Source organism: Macaca mulatta, chromosome 6, assembly GCF_049350105.2.
Source record: "Macaca mulatta isolate MMU2019108-1 chromosome 6, T2T-MMU8v2.0, whole genome shotgun sequence".
Taxonomy (NCBI): domain Eukaryota; kingdom Metazoa; phylum Chordata; class Mammalia; order Primates; family Cercopithecidae; genus Macaca; species Macaca mulatta.
In genome coordinates this window covers 160,032,415-160,055,024 of record NC_133411.1, presented here as the reverse complement: position 1 = coordinate 160,055,024, position 22,610 = coordinate 160,032,415, and the positions used below count along the sequence as shown (strand labels likewise).

Below are 22,610 nucleotides of genomic sequence, written 5' to 3'. Positions count from 1 at the left end.
TCCACCTCCTGAGTTCAAGCAATTCTCCCGCCTCAGCCTCCCAAGTAGCTGGGACTATAGGAATGTGTCACCACGTCCAGCTATTTAAAAAAAAATTTTTTAATAGAGATCAGGTCTCAGTATGTTACCTAGGCTGGTCTCGAACTCCTGGGCTCAAATTATTCTCCCACCTCAGCTTCCCAAAGAGCCAGGATTACAGGCATGGGCTACCATGACCAGCCTGAAAAATCCAGTCTTTACGGTGGCCGCAGGCACTGGTCCCAGACTCTACATCCTACCACACCACTCCCTGCTACCACATCAGCCACACTGAGCTCCTGGTGGTTCCTCACTTGCACTGCCCCCTGGTGTGCCCCTAGTTGCATTCATGAGATCCTCTGACCCCCTCCACCTGGGACTACACCCCTTGTCACTCTCCTCACCAACTCTTGTCTTTTCTCTGTAGTTCTTATCTCAGCCTGATGAGTGCATTTGTTATTCATTCCCATTACAGCATAAGCTCCAGAGAAACCGAGTTTAAAAAATCTCTCATAATTTCTGTATGCACAGTGCCCAGAGCAATGCCTGACTCAGAGTAGGTGCTAAATGAGTGCATATCGACTTGTTCAGGAATGACAGTCCTTCAGATACTGCAGCAGGTGGTTGGAAGCCCTTTGAGTCCTATCTGCAGGCAGTCAAGCTCTGGGTTCTGAAGCCATCCTTGTTGACTTGAAAAGAGGGCATGCATGGTGCAGATAGTATAGACTCTGGGATCTAGAAATTGTTGAATTCAGTTCTAAGCTGTGTGATCTTGGCTCATTTATTGTGATACTCCAGCCTCAGTTTCCTCTCTATAAAAAAGGAGAATCTGATGTGTGGAAGGATTTCTGTGAGTGTTAACTGAGACGGTGGTGAGACAGGTACCCTGCCTAGTCTGGAGGAGTCAAGGGGTCAGTGGTGGGTCAGTGCCCTGCCCGCCCTCCCTCGGGGATGCACGTCCCTTTCCCATACTGCTATGAATGTCTGGACACCATCTAGTCTGTCCATTGTCTTCTGAAAAAAATGCGATCGGTCCTGAGCTGGGTCATTGGGTCTGATTTAACCTGAAGGGCTGGGGGCAGCTGGAAAACAGCAGAGGGAGGAAATGTAAGGGAAAGAAAGGGGCTGATTAGATCTGGGGGGAGTCTCATACGCTCTCTTTCTTTTCCACAGTGGATTCTGCTGCAGAACCGGAGACCATGGCCAAACCAGCACAGGTGAGGGGCCTCTCTTTCCTGAAGGTGATACTCTGCTTTCTCTGGGCCTGGGATCCTCCTGGAGTCACCAGGCCTGCTGCAGAGACCCCTAGTACCTTCAGCTTGAAAGAAGGAGGAAAGGTTCTTAGGCTTTGCTTGCTCCTGTTACAAGTCTCGGCTCTTCAGATGCAGCTCACCATAATGCAATATCACCCACAATATCCTAAGCAGAAAAGGATGTATATTGGCTTACCTGACAGAGAGGCCCAGGGCTTCAGGTCTGGTTGAATCCAGGGGTTCAAATGATAGTGTCAAGGTTCTGCCTGTGTGAGCTGGGCTTCTTCTCGTGGCTTCATTCTTGGGTAGGTTCTTCCTCGCATTGACGTGGTAGTCATCAGCAGCTCCAGGCTTCCACTCTGCTGTCTTGGCAGCCCAGGGAGAAAACAACGTAACTCACGCCCAGTGATTCCAGGGGAAGGCCCAGGCCTGGTTCTCATTGGCTGGGCCTGGGTAACCTGTTCTTTCTTGGAGCGAGGAAGTGGAGTTGGTCCCACCTGAACTATTTGGCCTGAGGAAGGGAAATAGAAACTTGACAGGCAAAAAGGCAATAGAGGGGTTTCTCTCCTCTGGATATGCAAATGTTCTCTGTCACACCCATTTGGGATTGAATTTCCTTGGCTTGGGAGACTCTAACCTCAGTCTTTCATGTCTGACCACTCTGCCGGGCAATAGAATTGGAGGCACATGAGAACTTTTACTCCCATGTGGCTGAGACTGGGTTCCGGCCATGGTCAGAGGTAGGACTCTGACCTCGACTCTACTCTGTTGAGGCTGGGCACGGTGTCTCTCACCTATAATCCCAGCACTTTGGGAAGCTGAAGTGGGCAGATCACTTGAGCTCAGGATTTCGACACCAGCCTGGACAATATGGCGGAACCCCATCTCTAGAAAAAATACGAAGGTGGCATGTACTTGTAGTCCTAGCTGCTTAGGAGGCTAAGGTGGGAAAATCACCTGAGCCCAGGAGATTGAGGCTGTGATGAGCCGAGATCATGCCACTGCACTCCAGCCTGGGTTACAGAGCAAGTCTCAAAAAACAAAAAACCCCGCTGCCCTCCGTTGGGGTTTGCCTGAGGGTGCTGTCTGTTGGCTGGCCTTGGAGAAAGTGATGCAGTCAGTGTGATGATGGGATTGGCAGGGAGAAAAAACTCAGGGATCTTGAAGAAAATCATGGGACTTGGCCCCGTTGTCCCTTACTCCAACCAACCCAGAACTACTGGCCACAGAATGCACAGACAGAAGCTGTCTGTGAGGTCTCTGGGCCTCATGTTCCCCTTATGGAATGGCTGAACTCAGTAATACCAAAACTCCATCCATCCTTGACATCATGACTGCCCCCAGTGAACCTGGGCTTATAGGATATTCAGTTTCTGAAGAGCACAGGATGTTACAGGATCAGTACCTTCAGAGAAGTCCTAGCTATGGCCTTCATCTCAGCCACTGAGGAGTGCACTGTGTGTACAAGTGGCCTCTCTGCCTAGAAGGAAAGACTGTTACTGATTATGGGCAAAAATCCAAGGTGAAACTTTCACTGTTCCCCATTTCCTATGTGGAGTCATACTAGAGCTACTTCCTGAAGGGCATTTGAACTGCAGGATTCTAGATGATCGAAGTGGACAGGACAGGCCCTGGGAGATCAGAGAGGCCACGACCTAGGGTGCAGATCTTTGGACCTTGGTCCGGTGCTCTTGGGCCATGCATTCTGCCCGGCTGATCTATGGTTTCTTGTTGCCATGGACCGGGGGCCAGCAGACCTCCTGCAAGCAAGTCCCAGGGTGGCAGGGCCTTAGGGAACCCTCCTCCTTTGGGGTGAGTTGGCACCCTCCATGTACAGTGTTCTGGTGGGGCAGTAAAGGAGCTCTGGGGCACGCAGGAGGGCACCCCACCTAGGTTGAGGAGAGAGGGGAAGTTGCCTAGGGAGAGCTACTCAGGGGAAGAACAAGGGGGCTGAGAGTGGTCTAGGTAGGGACAACTGGGACAGGCTAGAGGGAGAGCAAATGCAGCATGCTCAGGGGAGTAAAAGTAATTTGGTGTGCTTGGGGTGCAGTGGTTTGGGGGAGAGGAGGGTTGCAGAAGACAATAACAGAGAAATGTGAGAAAAGCCTCCCTGCCGTTGAGCTGAAGTTGTTGCTTCCAGTTTTTAGCTGGGTTTTTAATTATTAGCTTGAATCTGGTGTCTTCCAAAACCCCAACACACGCACACATGCATGCATGCATACACACATGTGCATGCACACAGCAAACTGCTCCCTCTTCTCTGGCCTAGTCACACCCCCCAGTTCCTTCCACTGTGGTTATTGTGCTGTTCTCCCTATCTCTCTTTTCGGAAGAGGAGAACTTGAGGCCCGAAGACATGAAGAAATAGGGTGGTGTCATGGAAGACCCAGGAGGCATGGCGCTGGGGCCTCCATTTCACAGGGACGTTCTGGGTTTGAATGCAATAATGAACGTAAAAACACCTTGAGGACAGGGCAGGATAGGCAGGTGCTTGTGTCTGGGACTTCTGGGCTGTGGAGGTGAGGCCTGGGTCAGGACCGGCCAAGGCAGCTCTCAGCTGGAGTCCTGGCCATGTACCTGTCTCTCTGGGGACATTGCCTCTGCTCCCAAGAGGCCACCAAGACTCCTGCTCCAGCAGCAGCCTGGGTAGGGCCCAGCCCCGCAGAGCCCCAGGGCCCGGCTGCTCACCATCTGGCACCAGGACCTGCTGAATATTTCAGGGTGGAAAGTCCCTTCTCTGCTGTCCCCTGCCTTGATCATGGGTTCCTGCAGCCAGGTGCGACAGGCAGTCGGGGTGGGGTGGGTGAGAAGCCTGTGCAGCTGCGCAGGTGGCGCTTAGAGATGAAGAATTCACGAAGCTGGTGTGAGAATGACACGGTGGGAAGCCTGGGCCTGGATGATTTGAGGGGCTGTCTCTGTGTCTCCAAATGTGACCAGTGCTAAGCCCCCTACCTTTGCTTCTAGTGGCTATGATCCTGGGGGGTCCCAGGACAACTAATCTAGTAGGTCCTCACTTGGAAGATCTTACTAGTCCTGTGCAAAGAACTCTGCAGGAGCCCAAGCTTGCTTCTTGAGAAGCTTGTCTCTAAGTGAGCGTTTTGATCAAGGCTTGTATAGGTCATTAGGTGCCCTTCCCTCAGCGTAGCACTTCAGCCCCTTCCCCAGACACTGCTGTGACCACCCACATTGTATGAGGGGGAGAACCGTGGAGGGGGAGGAGCGGCAATAGGAAAGGGGGTCTGCGTGCTGCCTCATCCCCCGCCCTTCCTCCTGGGGACATGCTTCCCTCTTCTCCTCATCCCTTCCCGGCAGCTTACAATCCCATGACCTTAGCGACTCTGGGCATCTGGCTGTGAGCTCTGAAGAATCTGGACTCACACTCTATCTTGGTGCTGGTCACCACCAACACACCTCCACCCCAGCAGACAGGTTAAAATAGTTTCTAGATGCTACATATCAACCAGACAGGTATTGATTTGAACCATTTGAAATCTGCTGCTATTTGACTGTTTTTAATCTACCTACAAGGCAAGTTACATGGCTCAACCTAGTAAAGAATGCCAAATACTAGGGACAGGGTTTTGAGTGGCCAGCTTTGTGTAATACATAAGAAAAACAATGCCAGGGTGCCAGAGCCTTGCCTTACCCAGATCCTGGCTTAGGTGTTGCGCCCAGGCTAGCCCAGCAGGGCTAGAGCTGCCCTTGCCAGCATTACAAGAGTCTGAATTGTTTATCCCCATCATCTTCTCCAGCCTCATCCCTTTGCCTTCCCCGCTTCTAGTGGATGATCTTAGTGACACCCAGCGTCTGCTCTGAGCACTGGAGACTCTGGGCTGGCTTTCCCAAGTGCCTCTTGCTTCCCTCCAGGCCTTTGCCATGTGTCTCCTCTGTGTGATACCTTCTTCCTCTTCACCTTTCCCCTCCCTCCTCTACTCCTTGGGGCTAGCCTGTTGCTCATCCCTCAGGACTCAGCTTAGACATCACCTCCAGAAAACCTTCTCTGATCTGCTTGCAATATATGCACAGTCATTCATCCATCCATTCATGAAACAAATATTCAGTGAGTGCTTGATTGCTCCAGGCCCTGTACTTGGTGCTAGAAATGCATCAGTGAGGCCGGGCGCGGTGGCTCACGCCTGTAATCCCAGCACTTTGGGAGGCCGAGGCGGGCGGATCACGAGGTCAGGAGATCGAGACCATCCTGGCTAACATGGTGAAACCCCGTCTCTACTAAAAATACAAAAAAAACTAGCCGGGCGAGGCGGCGGGCGCCTGTAGTCCCAGCTACTCGGGAGGCTGAGGCAGGAGAATGGCGTGAACCCGGGAGGCGGAGCTTGCAGTGAGCCGAGATTGCGCCATTGCACTCCAGCCTGGGCAACTAAGCGAGACTCTGTCTCAAAAAAAAAAAAAAAAAAAAAAAAGAAATGCATCAGTGAGCAAGAGAGACACAGTCCCTGTCCTCCCAGAGCTTCTAAGGGAAATATCTCCTAGCTCCCATGCTGCCCTTAGCCTCGTATCCACCACACTGTCTTGTAGTTGAAGTTGTCATGTATCTCTCTACCAGATTCTGAGCTCTTAGTGGTCCTTGGTCCTAAGCATCTACTTAGTAGACTCTCAGTAAATGTCACTTGCTTGCTTGATTGATTGATTGAATGAATGGTAGGGTAGCCCTAGCTGCCCTGGAAGTGTGAGTATGTGAGTGTGAGAAGCACTTAGGATGCTGTGGATTGGACAGCATTACTGCCTTTTTATAGCCTTGAATATAGGGTCAAAATGGCATAGAGGCAAACAGCACAGGGCAATAACTCAGATGTTTCAGTATTCAAGGAGAGGGGCAGGCTGGTGTGGTTGACCAGGAGGAAGCACTGGGCTGTGTGGTGGTTGCCCCTTCTTATCTCCAGCTCTGGTTGATATGTGGGATCCATCTCCCACCCAGATGGAATCTGAGGGGAAGGGAGACATTGGTCTGTTAGAAAGAGCCTTGGATTCCCTTCCTAGCTGGGCCTCTGACTTGCTGTGTGGTCTTGACATGTCACCTGCCCTCTCTGTTCTGGGTCTTCTGGGCCACAGGTGGTAATATTGAGACCAACTTTCCTCATTTAGTTCTCAGCTTGTGGTTCTCAAAGTCCTTTCCCTCTCTTTTTCCAAGTGAACCGTGGGAGGGACATCCTACTACTGAGGTGGATTACAGGCTGGTGCTACTGTGGATTAGGACAGGTTGGTCCAGACAGGTGGAAGGAAAAACAGCCATGAATCATGGCAACAGGCCAGTCTGCAGAGGGCCCGGACAGACCCTGGAGAACCTGCCCCTGGTGGCATCTTTCAAAGCTTAATATTTCCACACTGCTCCCAGGAGGCCCTGGCATTGGGGACAGCATTGCTAGGGATCCAGTGCCAGCGAGGTCTCCCTTCACCGTCTTCCCCTTCAGCGTCCTCCATCTCAGGGCTTGGGCCGTCATGGGTGTCTCCATCCATTCATTCAGCCCAGTCACAGTTCCTTCCAGCCTCTGTGCCAAGCCCGTGCTAGAGCTGGGGCTCCACGGTTCTTCTTAGGCAGAATGATTTGTCTTATTCTCAACAGTCTCCGTTCTCCATGGACTCAATAACTGAGTGGGAAGCTGAACTAAAAGGTCTTTAAGGATCCTTGCAAAGAAATAATTTTGATCTTCTGAGCCTTCTTGTTTCTCTCTCTCTCTCATTTTTTTTTTTTTTTTTTTGAGACAGTCAGTCTCATTCTGTCACCCAGGTTGGAGTGCAGTGATGCAATCTTAGCTCGCTACAACCTCTGCCTCCCAGGTTCAAGTGATTCTCCTGCCCCAGCCTCCCGAGTAGCTGGGATTACAGGTGCCTGCCACCATGACTGGCTCATTTTTGTATTTTTAGCTGAGACAGGGTTTCATTACGTTGGCCAGGCTGGTCTCTAACTCCCGACCTCAAGTGGTCTCCCGCCTAGCCTCCCAAAGTGCTGGGATTACAGGCGTGAGCCACTGCGCCCAGCCACCTCTTGTTTCCCCATCCATCTGAGAAGCTAATCTTGTCTGCTGTACCTTTTTGATGTTGCTGGGCTGGAGGTGTCCAGAAAGAAAGAGAAAAGAATTTAGAAGTGAAATTCCTAGAGGACCCCAGTTGTTCCATGTTCTTGTTCATTTATTCATGTGGCAAATACTTGAGTGCCCCCTTTGGTCAGTCTCTGTGCAGTGGGCAGAATGGATCTGGTGTCTGCTCTCAGAGGTTTCTGGATCAAACTGCCTGCTGGGGTGGAGGAGGCAGCAGGAATGTCTCAGGCTCCAGTTGTGAGGTCTGAAGTAAGGCCAAGGGGAGCGCTGGCAGTAAAGCCCCCATCCTGCACTCACCCAGCTCTTTGCAAGGCGCCCTGCTCTGGGCGCCCTGCTCTGGGTATGTGTTACTCTTTACATCTCTACCCAGGGGCGTGATCAGGTTGCAGGGGATTCCCAGGTGGTAGGAAGACAGCTGTGTTCCTTTCTGGTCAGAACTTTAAATAGTAACTCCACGCCCACGCATGCATACCTCAGAGGAGCCAGCCTCTGCAGACAGCGACCAGAGAGCAAGCAGAGGCCTGGCCCGGGTCCTGCAGTGCAGACACTGGGAGGCACGGAGACCGGGAGACCGGGAGGCGGGGAGGCGGGGAGGCGGTCCAGTCCAGGTCCGAGTCCAGGGCTTGTTCTGCTCCACCTCTGCCTCCCTGAAGGCAAGGTCTATGTGAACCACCCTCAATTCCCTCTTTTTTGGATTCTTTCCTGATTTCCTGCAGCTGGATCAGCCTCTGCTGTTTTCCCACATTACCTTATTTTTGTCTTAGTGTATTTACTACAAGCTTTATAGTAATTGATGTGCTTGTCTGTCTCTGCCACTGGGCCAGGAGCTCGTGAAAGACAGGAATTGGGTCCCCTTTATCCCCAGTTCCTCAGCCATTAGCGTAGGGCCTAGCACAGATGAAGTGCCTTGTCACTGTGCTGTGTGCTCAGTGACAGGCTCTGGCATCCTCCACTCTGCCAGCTCTCCCAGACCCCCCACTTCTCAGTGCCGTGTAACTGACCCACATCTGACTTCTCTGTGAACCAGTCCCATTGTGCATTCAGGTTCAGGTTCGATATCTAAGATCCCCTGGCTCTCTGCCGCTTCTCTCCTTCCCCTCAAAGACCAAGCCAGCTTGTCCTCAGATGCCGGTTCACAGCGCAGTTTACTGGGCCCAGAGGGGCAGCACCTCATCTTGGCATTGAACTGAGAGTGTCTCTGGACCCCCTGTGCCCAGGACCCCACCCTCAGTAGCTGACATCTGCAAGTTTCCTGGAGCTGGAGAGCAGGGGGAAAAGGTCTGGGTTCTGTGTGACCTCCCACTAGTGGCTCTTCTTTGGGCTTGGCTTCCGCAATAGAAATAAAATTAAGAGCATCTACAAATGGCTACACTAATCACATTCACAGAGGTGAAAGTGTAAACATAAAATGCTGTACAAATATGAGGGGCTGGCTGCGTGCACTGGCTCATGCCTGTAATCCCAGCACTTTGGGAGGCCAAGGTGGGAGGAATGTTTGAGGCCAGGCATTCAAAACTAGCCAGGGCAATAGAGTGAGACCCCATCTCTTTAAAAAAAAATTTATATATATATATGACTCTTGCTATTTTTGCAGGGATCATTTTCATCTCCTACACTCAGCCAGGCTTTTTTACCCTCTCCTGGATGCTTTGGAAGATGGTACAGGGCTGCAGGCCTTGGCCAAGCCCCTCTCCCTTGGGGAAATGGCACTGTCCTTTGGGTGGGTTGCAGCAGGTGGTATGAGAGAGTCATCCACACCGCTACCCGGGGTGTATGTGGCCAGCACTCGATTTTGCAGGGAAAGGAGCTCAGCCTGGACTGGGGTAGGCATCTGACCCGAGGTTGGGGGACTGGGTGCTTGGGCTCAGTCCGGGGTTGGCAGCTCACCCTCTACTTTTCTCTCCACAGGGTGCCAAATACCGGGGCTCCATCCATGACTTCCCAGGCTTTGACCCCAACCAGGATGCTGAGGCTCTGTACACTGCCATGAAGGGCTTTGGTGGGTGTCAGGCTTCACGGGAGCTTGGGGGGTATCCCCCAAATGTAGACACAGCCCAGAGCCCTTCTGGTGGTGGTGGTAGGATCTGTGAAATGGTGAAGTGCACTTATTCATTGTTTTTGGTCTCCTCTTTTTATTAATTTTCATGATGTTATAATAAAATGTTTCAGAAAAAAAGGTATAGGCCGGGCGCAGTGGCTCAAGCCTGTAATCCCAGCACTTTGGGAGGCCGAGACGGGCAGATCACGAGGTCAGGAGATCGAGACCATCCTGGCTAAAACGGTGAAACCCCGTCTCTACTAAAAAATACAAAAAACTAGCCGGGCGAGGTGGCGGGCGCCTGTAGTCCCAGCTACTCGGGAGGCTGAGGCAGGAGAATGGCTTGAACCCGGGAGGCAGAGCTTGCAGTGAGCTGAGATCCGGCCACTGCACTCCAGCCTGGGCAACAGAGCAAGACTCCGTCTCAAAAAAAAAAAAAAAAGAAAAAAAAGAAAAAAAGGTATAAAGAGTAATAGAAATTTCACCCATAGATTTACCACCCAACTTAAGAGCTAGTGCTTCATTCGTGTAGCTGAAATTTCCTTGGTAGATCCCCCTCCTGGTAATGCCGCCTGCTGCCTTTGCTCAGAGATAGCCACAGTCTGAAGGTGGTGCTTATATTCTTCTTTGTCTTGTGGTGGAAAGAACCCTGTACTGGGTGTTAGGACTCCTGGGTTTTCTAAGCCAGGTTCATTGTGAGACCTTGGACAAGTTCTTTCCCCTCTCTGGGCCTTAATTCCCTGACTTGTGCAGTGAGGAGCTGGATGGGGGTCTTCTGAGCGCAGATAGTGTGTGTGCTGTGTCCGCTTTCAGTCGTGACTTAGTAAGTCCCCACTGACCCTCTCCCCTGACACCAGCACCTGATGAGTGGAAGGCTCATGCTGAGGCCTGCAGGGAGCTACTAGGCCTGTGTCCAGGGAAGGAAGCGGCCCTGGTGGGCTTCCTGGAGGCAGGGTGGGTAGGATGATGATTGCTGTCTCCTATTCCAGGCAGTGACAAGGAGGCCATACTGGACATAATCACCTCCCGGAGCAACAGGCAGAGGCAGGAGATCTGTCAGAGCTACAAGTCCCTCTACGGCAAGGTAACCACGGCAACCGGAGGGCCCATGGGGTGTGGGGGGGTGGAAGAATGATTTCATTCACCTGTGTGCTCATTCAGGTTATTTCCTGGATATGGCACTGCAGGTCAGCCTGTGGGCTGACACCTTACCCTGCTCTTTTTCTTCTCATCAGCTGGGGTCTTTCAGCCCTTCATACACCCACAGCACCTGCTGTATGCTGGGCTCATGCTAGGGGTTAGGGCTGCAGTAGTGAATAAGATGGTTGAGGTATCAACTCTGGACTGCCAGATAGTGAGAGAGATACACAGTAAATGAGGAAGCAGACAGCGGTGGGGAAGTGGCACAGGGCTGTGGACTTGGCCCTGCACTGCCGTTTGCTAGCAGCATAACTTGGAGTAAGACCCCTGTTGTCTCTGAGCCTGTCTCTTAGGGTTGGTAACAATACATACCTCCGAGGGTGACGATTTAATGAGATTACTTAGCCCAGCACCTGCCAGAGTAGGTGCTCATTAAGTGTAATTCTTACCATTGTAACTACTCTTCCTGTTTCCTCTTCTCTCTCCTCTTCCTCCCCACCCGCCAGGACCTCATTGCTGATTTAAAGTATGAATTGACGGGCAAGTTTGAACGGCTGATTGTGGGCCTGATGAGACCACCTGCCTATTGTGATGCCAAAGAAATTAAAGATGCCATCTCGGTAAGAAGTGGGGGGTGTATGTGTGTGCTGGGGTGGGGATGTGGTTAATGGGAAGATTGTGGGCTCTTCCAAAAGCAACTGGTGAGCCCCATAGCCGCCCAGCAGATGTGAGATGTGTCCTGCTTCACAGACACATCTCAGTTTATTCCAGAGGAGCATCCCGGTCTTCACACAGACAGATGCAGACCGATGTCAGCGTGATGCACACCCCATGAAAGGGGCCCATGGCGCAGACCCCCTTACCAGGAGCTTGTAGTCCAAGGATGCAGGTTATAGGGACATGAAGACAAATTGTGTCTAACACTCCTGAGGCCAAGGGCACACTAAAGGTAATCAACACGACCCTGGGCCAAGGGTTGTTTAAGAGGGCATCTTAAAGGATAATAGGATCAAGTTAAGCCCCAAATCCCAGAGAGGATTTGGTGGATAGGAGTGTCAAGGTCATTGCAGGGGGTAAAAATGGCAGGAGAAGTTGTGGTCCTGTGTTTAGGGTACGAGGAGTAGCTCAGCCTGGTTGAAGTAGAGGTAGAGAATTGCCCCCTAGAAAGAAGAGAGACAAAGCCCTTCAGGTGTATCTAGCACTTTACAGTCTATAAAGTGCTATGATCTTTGTCTTCTATGAGCTATTAAGCATGAGTTCATTTTATAAACTGATGAACTTAGCAATGTGAGATTATTATCTTCTCCTCCTCCCTGTGAGTTTGGCAGAGCAACTAGTATCATCTACATTTTACAGATGAGAAAACTGAGGCCCAAAAAGATAGTTTCTGAAGAGAATTCACAAAGCTGGAAGAGGCAGAACTAGAACCTATGTGTTTTAGTCCATTCTCATAGTCCATTCTTACTCATAAGTCCATTCTTGTTGCTATAAAGAAACACCTGAGATTGGGTAATTTATAAAGAAAAGAGGTTGAATTGGCTCATGGTTCTGCAGGCTGAACAGGAAGCATCGTGGCTTCTGCTTCTGGGGAAGCCTCAAGAAGCTTCCAATCTTGGTAGAAGGCAAAGAGGGAGCAGGCATCTCACACGGTGGGAGCAGGAGCAAGTGGGGAGGTGGGGAAGTGCTACATACTTTTAAACAACCAGATCTCACAAGAACTTATGATCGTGAGAACAGCACCAAGGGGATGGTGCTAACTCTTCATGAGAAAGTGCCCCCATGGTCCAATCACCTCCCACCAGGCCCCACTTCCAACATTCAGGTCTACATTTCGACATGAGATTTGGTGAGGATACTCATCCAAATCATATAACCGTGTCTTAGGAGTCTCAGGGCAGCAGTTCCCAATCGGTGCCTAAGAGCTTGAGAGGAGCCTCCTGAGTGCTGGGGTGTCATAGCCCTGGCTATGACCTGATCTCAGCCTGTGTCCAGTGGCCTCCCATCCCTGCCCTTAACTCATGCGCTCCTTTTCTTCTCCCAGGGCATTGGCACTGATGAAAAGTGCCTCATTGAGATCTTGGCTTCCCGGACCAATGAGCAGATGCACCAGCTGGTGGCAGCATACAAAGATGGTGAGATGGGCAGGAGGGGCCACTTAGGATCTTCAGATATGAAATGAAGATGATTGCAAGGGTGGAGACACTAAGATTCTAGCCATCTACCTTCTCTCCTCCTTTCTTCTGATCCATTTGTCCACCCATTCATCTATCCAATAAGTACTTGCTTTGTGCTGGGTGATGTGCTAGATTCTCAGGATATGGTGGAATCCACCCCTGGTGGATAAAACCAAAGGGGTCCCTCTCTCTTAGACCAATGAGATAATGAGATAATGGAGGAGACAGATAATAAACAGGTAAACAGATAAACAGATAAACACAATGATGATGTATTTTAGCTAAGTGTTACGAAGGAAACAAGGTAACAAGAATCAAACTTTTACCAGTGAGGTCTTGGGAGGAAATGAGGAACCAATTATATACAGAATAGAGAGAAGATCTTTCCAACAAAGGGCATGGCAAGTGCCAAGGCCCTGAAATAGAAATGAGCCTGGTAGCTGGTACGAGGCTAGACGGGTAGAAGACAGGGCAGGATCACACAGGGCCTGCAGGCCAGGAGACAGATGGTGTTTTATTCTGAGTCTAATGAGAAGTTGAGGAGTATCATGATCAGTTATGGGTTTTAAGACAGCCACCCTTGTTGCCATGAATTGTAAAGGCATTGAGAATAGGGGAGGAGAGAACCATCAGAAAACTATAGCCACTGTCCAGGTGGGCCATCATGGTACAGGTGGGGTAGAGAGAGTGGACAGATTCCATTTCATCACACCATGGTCAGTACGAAGAGCTGTGAAAATACACCCTGGGTCTTGCCATGATGGTCGCGTAGACTGGGTTTGGGAATTTTTTAAAAATATCTGATCATTTTGGGGGCATCAGGGGCCTTTATCCTGGATCCCTGAGGTCTCTGGGGATGAGACTAGAGCTTGCATTCCTTTCTGCAGCCTACGAGCGGGACCTGGAGGCTGACATCATCGGCGACACCTCTGGCCACTTCCAGAAGATGCTTGTGGTCCTGCTCCAGGTTGGTTCACAGCCTGTTTTTTTCCTCTGGAGTTTGGGATGGCTTCTGTCTGGCTCACCTGGCTGTAGATCTGAATGTCCAGGGGTCTGGTCAGCTTCCCCTGGTTTGTGCAGGCAGGTGTATTTGGCTAACGCGCTTTCCCTCTGGCACACAGTCCTCTCTTGCCCAGGAGCGTCTTCTGCTGTGACTTTCTTCCTCTCTCCACACTCACTCCTCCCGCTCCTCTCTGGGCCTCCTTCCTGCCGTGGCTTCTGCAGCTGCACATGTCGCATTTCTGGACCCCAGCATTCCTGGGGCTGCTGTGTGGAGTCTCCCACGTCTGAGCTTTATTGTCTCCTCACAGCCCGCCCAAAGTATATCACAAAGAGACTATTAGGAGGCTACAAATTGGCGTCTGTGGCTGAATTCAACCTGCCAAGTTGGATTTTTTTTCCCCATGCAATGTGTTTTAAGAAGCAAAGCAAAACAAGTTTGAGTTAGTTGCTAACATTTGGAAATTGTGAGATTTTGCTTAAAAACCAAATTTCTGTATCATTTTGATATATTGAAAGTTGGGGTAGCAGCAGACCTGCATTCTGCATGACTGCAGTGGGCTGGAGATCATATGCCTCCTGCCCGCTTCACCACAAATGTTGTCTACCTGGCCCTCTAGGTATCTCTGTGACCACAGGCACGGTGGGAACAGGCATTGAGATGTCTCAAGCTCAGCTCCAAGGACCAGATGGTTATGAAACTTTGTGTATAAATTAAGCCACCACTATGTTTCCTCTCTCCCCCATTTCCCATTTTATACCAGCTCCTCCCAACTCTGTTCCTCTCATTGCCGTAACAATACCATATTAACCAGTTGGGGAATGATCAGGAGAAACCTCAGGAGTGAGATAGTGTGACCTGTGCCCCATTTTCAAAGTTGCTTCTTCTGGAGAGGAGCGTTGTATCCCTGTATCTTGGAGTCAAGCATTTTGTGTCCTCAAGGTCTGACAGTAAGCAGCAGCGTGGCACACGTTGTAAGCTTGCCAGCCCTGTCTTCTGCTCAGTCCCAAAGAGAACCCAGGGGATTTGAGATCCTAGAATGCACAATCCAGGGCGAAGAAGGGGTGGCTGTAGACCTCTCCAGGCCACCTGCAGACCTCTGCCCATGTAAGAACGAGTTGAGTACTGCTCTCCCCTGTTTCCTTTGTGCATCCTCCTCTATTTGTAAGCCTTCTTATCAGGTGGGGCAAAGGGCTTGGGCAGAACGACAGAAGCACCGTTAGGATTTGGTGACTTTGTAGCTTGTGAGCTCAGATCTTGGGCCCAAATCCTTATTGGTGAATTCTTTAAGTTAGGCATAAGAGCTCCTAATAGAATGCAAATGTTCAGATCCTTTGCCCCTGTGGAATCATTGCTGGAGGAGTGTCATGGGCCATGCCAGGATCTGTGGCAGGGACCCTCGAGAACCTGGGGCCCTGTCCTCAGAGATGTCCTCAGGACAAGGCTCTGCCTACCTCTGGGCTGGGGACACCTGGAAGAACCTCGGTTGTTCTTGGGACCCTCCTGTGTGGACCCAGCCCTGACGATGAAGGGAAAGGCCAGAGGGAGGGACCCTTTCATTGCCTCACAAAATAGATACTGTGGTCTTCATGCAATAGCAGTCACTGCTTCTGGACACACCTGGGCCACCAGGTTTCCCTGCTTTCCCTGTCTCCACCACTGGCATTCAGGCCTCCCTCCTGGCTTGGCTTTGCAGTGTTTGAAACACACATTCTTTGTCTCTCTGCCCAGGGAACCAGGGAGGAGGATGATGTAGTGAGCGAGGATCTGGTACAACAGGATGTCCAGGTAAACAAGCACCGTTGAAAGTCCCTGAGGCACAGCAGAAGAGCCTCGGGAGGGGAGAGGTTGGGGCCCTGGGAAGGGCTGGAGGTGAAGTCCTTTGCATCAAATACCAGAAATAACCCAGCCACAGCTATCATGTATACTGGTGCTTTGTTGAAGAAAAGATATGTTATCTTTCAAAGGTATATTCCGTATGTAATATTGGTGAGATGTACTTTGGAGCTTTCTTTATTCATTCAGTTATTTAATATTATTGAAGTTAAATACGTAGTATGTGCTAGGCACTCTGCCAAGCGTTGGGAAATCACTAACGAACAAAATCAAGTGGTACCGGGAGAGACAGGTATGCATTAATCACACTAACACCTTCTCTATCAATATATTGTACATTGCAGGCATTTTGAGTACCCAGTACATGCCAGCAGCACTACAGGGGCAGATACAGAGAATGCTATGACAGAGTCCCTGTTGTTAAGGAGCTCATACAATAGTGTGGAGATAGACATGTGAAGAAGTCATTATCATATACGGTAGATCAAAGTGATAAAGAAGCAGAAAGCTATGGGAGCCTAGGAGAGGGAGGAAAGGAGGGAAACAGAACTCTGCCTGGGAGCATCGGGAAGTACTTTGAGAAAAAATGGAATACTTAATCTGGGCCTTGAAGGTTGAGTAGGAGTTTCTCCAGAAAGAAAGGAAGAAAGGCATATAGGTATAGTCATATACCACGTAATGACGTTTTGGTTAATGATGGACCACATATATGATGCTAGTCCCAATAGATTATGGACCACATATATGATGCTAGTCCTATAAGATTATAATCCCATGTTTTTACTGTGCCTTTTCTATGATTATGTGTGTCTAGGTACACAAATTCTTGCCATTGTATTGCAGTTGCCTATGGTATTCGGTAAGGTAACATGCCAAACAAGTGTGCTGACTAGGAGCGATAGGCTATACCATGAATTCTGGGTGTGTAGTAGACTATGCCATCTAGGTGTGTGTACGTGCTCTACGATCCTCACACAATGGCAAAGTCGCCTAACAATGGCAGTTCTCAGAGTGTATCCCTATCATTAAAAGATGCATGACTGTTTTATACGCAGAGGTCCTCAGGCTACCAATTACTGGTGTGTTCAGGGATCAGGCAGCAGTTCTGAGTGGCCTGGTCAGCGTGTCCTGTCTCCTGAGGTTTCCTCTTTCAGTCAAGTGCCACCTCTTCCCCTTTAGGACCTATACGAGGCAGGGGAACTGAAATGGGGAACAGATGAAGCCCAGTTCATTTACATCTTGGGAAATCGCAGCAAGCAGCATCTTCGGTTGGGTAAGCTCCAGAGAAGACCTAAAGCTGCTCCCTTGGGTTTATGCCAAGAATTCCTTTCTTTATCTCGTTTCTTTACCACTGATGGAACATGACAGCTACTTCAGTCCCAATTCAAACTCTACTCCTGAGTTTATTAGGTTGTTGCGAAAGTAATTGTGGTTTTTACCATTACTTTTAAAAAAAAAATGGCAAAAACCGCAATTACTTTTGCACCAACCTAATATTAGACAGTGGTTTGTACAGTCCCTCAGCAAAGTCATTAACAGGATGCTTGGCCTTCCATCTCCAGTGCCAGTCCTGCCTCCGTGTTAGGGGATGAGGTGCAGTCCCTCACCAGCTGTGAAGCTCATCTGCACGACGCTGGTGATGTGCGTGATCTCCCAGGTGCCTCCATCAGAGCACCAGCCCTAGCTTCATGGTGGACAGTCAGGTCCTGGCCGCTGCGCCCCCCTGCTCTTGAAGTCCTCATTTCTTCTCAGGGTTACAGAGGCATTCTCAAACCTCCCTGTCTCTCTGTCTGACGCAGTGTTCGATGAGTATCTGAAGACCACAGGGAAGCCGATCGAAGCCAGCATCCGAGGGGAGCTGTCTGGGGACTTTGAGAAGCTGATGCTGGCCGTAGGTATGTCCTGACATTGGATTCCTGCGGGTTTTAGGGGATTCTGGAACACTGGCCTAGGAACAAGGAGCTGAGAATGGAAAGGGGAATTACATGGTATAGAATTGGGAAGGAGAAAACCAGGTGGGCCGTGAATTCTAAAAGTTTCTCTAGGGCAGCGTGGCTGAGGCTGGGCAAGGAAAAGGGGTTTGAGCCTCAGGTACTGACTTCCTCCAGCTCCCTTCTCCACCATGGCAGGTGACAAAGAGCTCTGAACTTGGGCTGAGGATAATGATGATCATAATAGTTGACTTGTGGAGCGTCTGCTGCGTGCCAGGCACTGTGCTGAGTGTGTAATCTTTAAAAAAGACCCAGGAGTGGCCACTGCCATGATCTCTATTTCACAGATGAGGAAACTGAGTCTCACCAAGGCTCATCATTTGCTGAGGGGTAGTTTTGTAATGAGTTGAGGGTACTGAGAATGTGAGCTGGCTAGTCAGTGGTGGAGCCAAGATTCAAACCAGGGCTTCTCCCAAATTGGCTTGGAGCAAGTCACTTCTGCTTACTGGGCTCAGTTTCCTCGTCTGTTAAGTGGGGTGGGGGGTGGGCAGGAAGGATGGACTGCCTTAATTGCCTCCCCAGAAGCCCTTGCAATTCCAGCATTCCAGCAGTTAGCATGTCTGAGTCAGGAATATGTTGTGTGTTTGTATTTCTTGGGGGAAACCTGCAGCTCCTTTATTGTCCCTCCCAGAGCCATCCCCTGCCTTCCATGTTTGAAGTAGTCAGCCAGTGGGACTCACAGTGATTCAGTGGGATTCACAATGACTCAGCTGCCAGTACCTTTCTGGTGTAGCAGGTCTAAACAAATGCCTTTTCCTCCTTCACCCCAGACCCTTCCCCCACCCCAGCTCAATTCCCTGTGAAAACCAAAAGGACTAGAAAGATAAAGGAGGTCTGTCTTTGTGATGGACTTCAACAGGATTATTTCAACAAGATTATTTCCTGTTTATTCCCTGGGTTTGCGGTGAAAGTGGAGTGGTCTGGGGTGCTCTGGGACTGTGAGCTATCAGGAACCACGGTTCTTCCTGTATTGAGCTAGGTGGTCCTCAAGGAACAGAAACAAAGAGGGAGTCAGGCCATCCCATCCCCCTTCAGAGGAAGCCGGAATAACTCTACCTCTTCCTCCCTCTTCACAGTGAAATGTATCCGGAGCACCCCGGAATATTTTGCTGAAAGGCTCTTCAAGGCTATGAAGGTGCGTGGCAGGGCTCATGTGAATGAGGTTTGGGGAGAGGACTATTGGCCTCTTTGACAAGTCCTTGGGATCCAGTGGCCAAAGAGAGCCCTTCAGGGATGGCCACAGGGCTGACCCTGGTGAAGGTGCTGCATCCCAGGCGAGCTCTAGGGCCAGGAATGCTGCTGGTCACATGTCCTTCCATCTGCATACCTGGCTGATGTCATGAGTCAACAGATGGACTTAGGGTGGCAGCCTGCACCTGATCCCTCCAGCCAAATGGGTTGGCGGTTCCGACTTTGAAAAAGTATTAACCAGAATGTTCATATACAGCGTATGTAGGCAAGACCACTTTGGCCTTGCCTGCTAAGACTCATCATGTTCACCCCATGACAGTTCCACTCTGGGTGTGTTTCTGAGAAAGCTTCCCAGGCTTTTACACATATGACACACAGAGAAACTGGTATTTTTGTGATGCACTGGAGGAAATGAATATAGTCATTTGCTGCCAGAGGCCAGAGGCCCGAGACCCAGAAGCTTGGGCTTTCCTGGCCCTGGTTGGCCATTCCAAAAGTGCAAAGTAGACTGTCAGCCATTCTCTGCCCACCAGTGTGCCATAATGAGGTGGGGCAGCTCAGCCCTAGAGAGATGTTTGCCTATATGCATGAATTCATAAGAATGCCCATCACAGGCTGCGTGCATGCAGTGGCTCACACCTGTAATCTCAGCACTCTGGGAGACCAAAGTCGGAGGATCCCTTGAGGCCCAAAGTTCAAGAGCAGCCTGGGCAACATAGTAAGACCTTTGTCTCTACAAAAATGAAAACTAGAACTAGCCAGGGGCTGTGGCACATACCTGTAGTCCTAACTACTCGAGAGGCTGAGGCAGAAGGATTTCTGGAGCACAGGGCCCCTAGGTTTGAGGCTTCAGTGGACGCAGTGTGCTATGTGATCGCACCACTGTACTCCAGCCTGGAAAACAGAGTGAGGCCCTGTCTCTTCAAAAAAAAAAAAAAAAGAATACTTATAACAGTATTGCCTATATTAGGAAAAAGCTAGAAACAACCCGGTGAGTGACCATCAAGAATAGCATGGCAAAAAAAATAAATGCACAGCGGTATATTTGCAAAGTTCCAAAATGTGTAAATCTAAGTGTATTGCTTAGAGTTACAAAGCTATGGTAAAATTATAAGGAAAATCAAGTGTGAAAATTATGCATGAAGAGAGAAGAAGAGGTTTATAACAGTGAGAGGGCTGGGCACGGTGGCTCACGTGTGTAATCGTAGCATTTTGGGAGGCTAAGGCAGCCCTTGAGGCCAGGAGTTCAAGACCAGCCTGGCCAACATGGCAAGACCCCATCTTTACTAAAAGTACAAAAATTACCTGGGCGTAGTGGCAGGTACCTGTACTCCCAGCTGCTCGGGAAGCTGAGGCAGGAGAATTGCTTGAGCCTGGAAGGCAGAGGCTGTAGTGAGCTGAGATCATACCACTGCACTCCAGCCTGGGCAACAGAGACCCTATCTCAGAAAAAAAAAACAACAACAACAACAGTAAGAGGAGCATAGATAGAGCTTCAATGGGAGTGGCAATGTCTGCTTCTTTTGCTCTAATTTTTAACTTTTTATTATGAAAGTAGGATTTTCAACTAAGCTGGGAGCTATCGGCACTCTAGCCTCCTCTCAAGTCCATGTTCCCCAAACCCACTTGTCTTGCAGGGCCTGGGGACTCGGGACAACACCCTCATCCGCATCATGGTCTCCCGTAGTGAGCTGGACATGCTCGACATTCGGGAGATCTTCCGGACCAAGTATGAAAAGTCCCTCTACAGCATGATCAAGGTCAGCAGAGCTCATGGGGGCAGAGAAGGGAGCATAGAGCTTTTCGCCAAGACGGAGGGCTTAGGGACTATTCCCAGGAAAAGGAAATGTCCCAGGAAGTGGGAGTCTCTTGGACATTCCAGGAGCCCCTGTCTTGTGGGTCATTCAGGCAATTTAAGGATATTCAACAGAAAAGCAACTGTTAGGGGTGTTTGTGAGTGCTAAGGCTACAGACGGAGGCAGGGGCTGGGTCATGAAGGACACACAAGCTGAATTAAGGGCGAGGACTCTGCCCCAAGGGCAGTGAGAGTTCACAGTCTCCTGGAGGAAGGCTGGGAAACGCTGAAGAACACAAATGAGGGTTAATGGGGAAGGGTTAATGGGGAACCTTTGGCCTGAGCCGGGTGATTGGTGATGACCCTGGGACATCCGGCCCCTGAGGCTTTATCAGGAGACATATGTAAAGTTAGGGAAGTTTTCCCTTTTTTTTTGGATGACTGAAATAAAGCTTTATGGGGTGACAGAGAAAGAGATCCAAGTTGTGTTCTCCAAAGTATGTTTCCAAAGGGTAATTTTTTTAGGTGTTATGTGCAAAATGTTCTATGGGAAAATAAGTTCGTAATAAACCAGAATAAGCAAAGATAAATAAGCCAGTTTCTTTACCTCAGAGCGAGCTTCTCATAGCCTTTCATATTTTGAAGTCCATTATGAAGCCCCAAGAGGGATATGGAATATGCATCTCTATGGATATGTGCATCTGTGTAATATACATATTTGTTTAATTTTTTGCATTTCCCAATGTTTTTGCTCATGGAACCCCATTCCCATGCATATTTCACGTGGAAGGGCTGGGCTGGGGACTGTCTGGTGGCACTGCTGTGCTGGGGCACTGGCTTGAAAGGGCAGCTAGCGTCTCCTCTCAACTCCGCATATTGGTAGTGAAGTCATATTGGTAACTTGAAATTGTCCATTGCTAGAAGTATTTACACCACAGAAATTGGCAAATGCTATAAATTAGGGCTTCCCCCAACCTCCCGCTAAGAACCGGTTATTCAATATTAACCAGCACAGGAGGGCCAGGGCTGCTATGAATAAGTGTTCATTCAGCCTTCCCCTCTTTTAGGCTGTGCAGAACCTTCACGTCCTTGCCTGAGAGGAGCCTAGGGCTGGGTGAGAGGTAACCTTTCTTTCTCTCTCTCCAGAATGACACCTCTGGCGAGTACAAGAAGTCTCTACTGAAGCTGTGTGGGGGAGATGATGAGTAAGTGGCTTCTTGGCCCCCGGCTGGAGGGCATGGCCTTGGGGTGGCAGGCAGGGACTCTCCTGGCTCGCATCCTGATGGGTGAATTGGATGAGCTGGGGATTCCCTTGAGCCAGGAGCGTCGCAAAAGTGAAAGGCAGCCTTTGCTGGTACCTTTTGTGCTTGTGGATCTGTGTGTCTGAGCGTGTGGTGGTCTGAACGTGAGCGTGGTCTCCTGTATATGGAGATGTCTGCTCTTGTGAACCTGGAAAGTCAGTCTGGGGTTGTGGACCAGGAACCAGATAATGAGCGTCCAAGCCCTGCTATTTCATAGCCGTTTTTCGGTTTCATCACCTGTTAAATGGGAAAAGGAAACATTCCTGCTCTGCATATTCATTTATGCAGCATATGTGTGTTAAGTGCCTTCTGGGTGCAGACCCTGTGAGGAAGCCCCTGATGAAGGCCATAGCCCAGAAGGGGATACAGACCAGTTTCCAGAAGGGAGCAGTCCTGTGCTGGGGAGAACTGGCGGTGCCATGTAGAAAGCGTATATAAAAGCACACAGAGATGCCCTAGCCCAGACCAAGGGGAGGCTCTTTGGAGATACACGGTGACACCCAAGGAGGAAGGGGAAGAGCCAGGTGAAGAGAGGGTCTGGGGACAGTGTTTGGGTGGAGGACATCACCTATAGAAAAGCCTAGGAGTGAGAAGGAGCAGCCTGATTCTTTCATATGTCCCAGGTCACGCATTTATGGAGTACTAGGGAGAGAAATAAGGCAGAGAAGTGGGAGGACCTGGGGGCCTCTTCCCAGAGTATTAAATTGGGGCATTACTTGACCAAATTTGTGTGCTGGAAAGGGAACAGGAGGCACTCTGATTTCCTTTCTCTGGGACTTAAAAAGATCCAATTACGGAAGGGATGCAAGAATTTCCC

General features: G+C 50.0%; 1 protein-coding gene across 2 annotated transcripts in view; it reads left to right on the top strand.

The window, feature by feature from the left end:
• Positions 1–22,610, top strand: part of ANXA6 (annexin A6) — a 59,352-nt gene that overhangs the window by 9,243 nt on the left and 27,499 nt on the right. For both annotated transcript variants that reach the window (XM_028849844.2, XM_015141252.2), the window contains exons 2-13: positions 1,192–1,235; positions 9,236–9,326; positions 10,355–10,449; positions 11,012–11,125; positions 12,547–12,637; positions 13,567–13,646; positions 15,411–15,467; positions 16,695–16,788; positions 17,315–17,410; positions 18,583–18,641; positions 20,335–20,457; positions 21,639–21,697. In XM_028849844.2, the coding sequence (XP_028705677.2) occupies positions 1,218–1,235; positions 9,236–9,326; positions 10,355–10,449; positions 11,012–11,125; positions 12,547–12,637; positions 13,567–13,646; positions 15,411–15,467; positions 16,695–16,788; positions 17,315–17,410; positions 18,583–18,641; positions 20,335–20,457; positions 21,639–21,697 (977 nt within the window). In that variant the 5' untranslated portion in view covers positions 1,192–1,217. The remainder of the gene's footprint in view (positions 1–1,191; positions 1,236–9,235; positions 9,327–10,354; positions 10,450–11,011; positions 11,126–12,546; positions 12,638–13,566; positions 13,647–15,410; positions 15,468–16,694; positions 16,789–17,314; positions 17,411–18,582; positions 18,642–20,334; positions 20,458–21,638; positions 21,698–22,610) is intronic.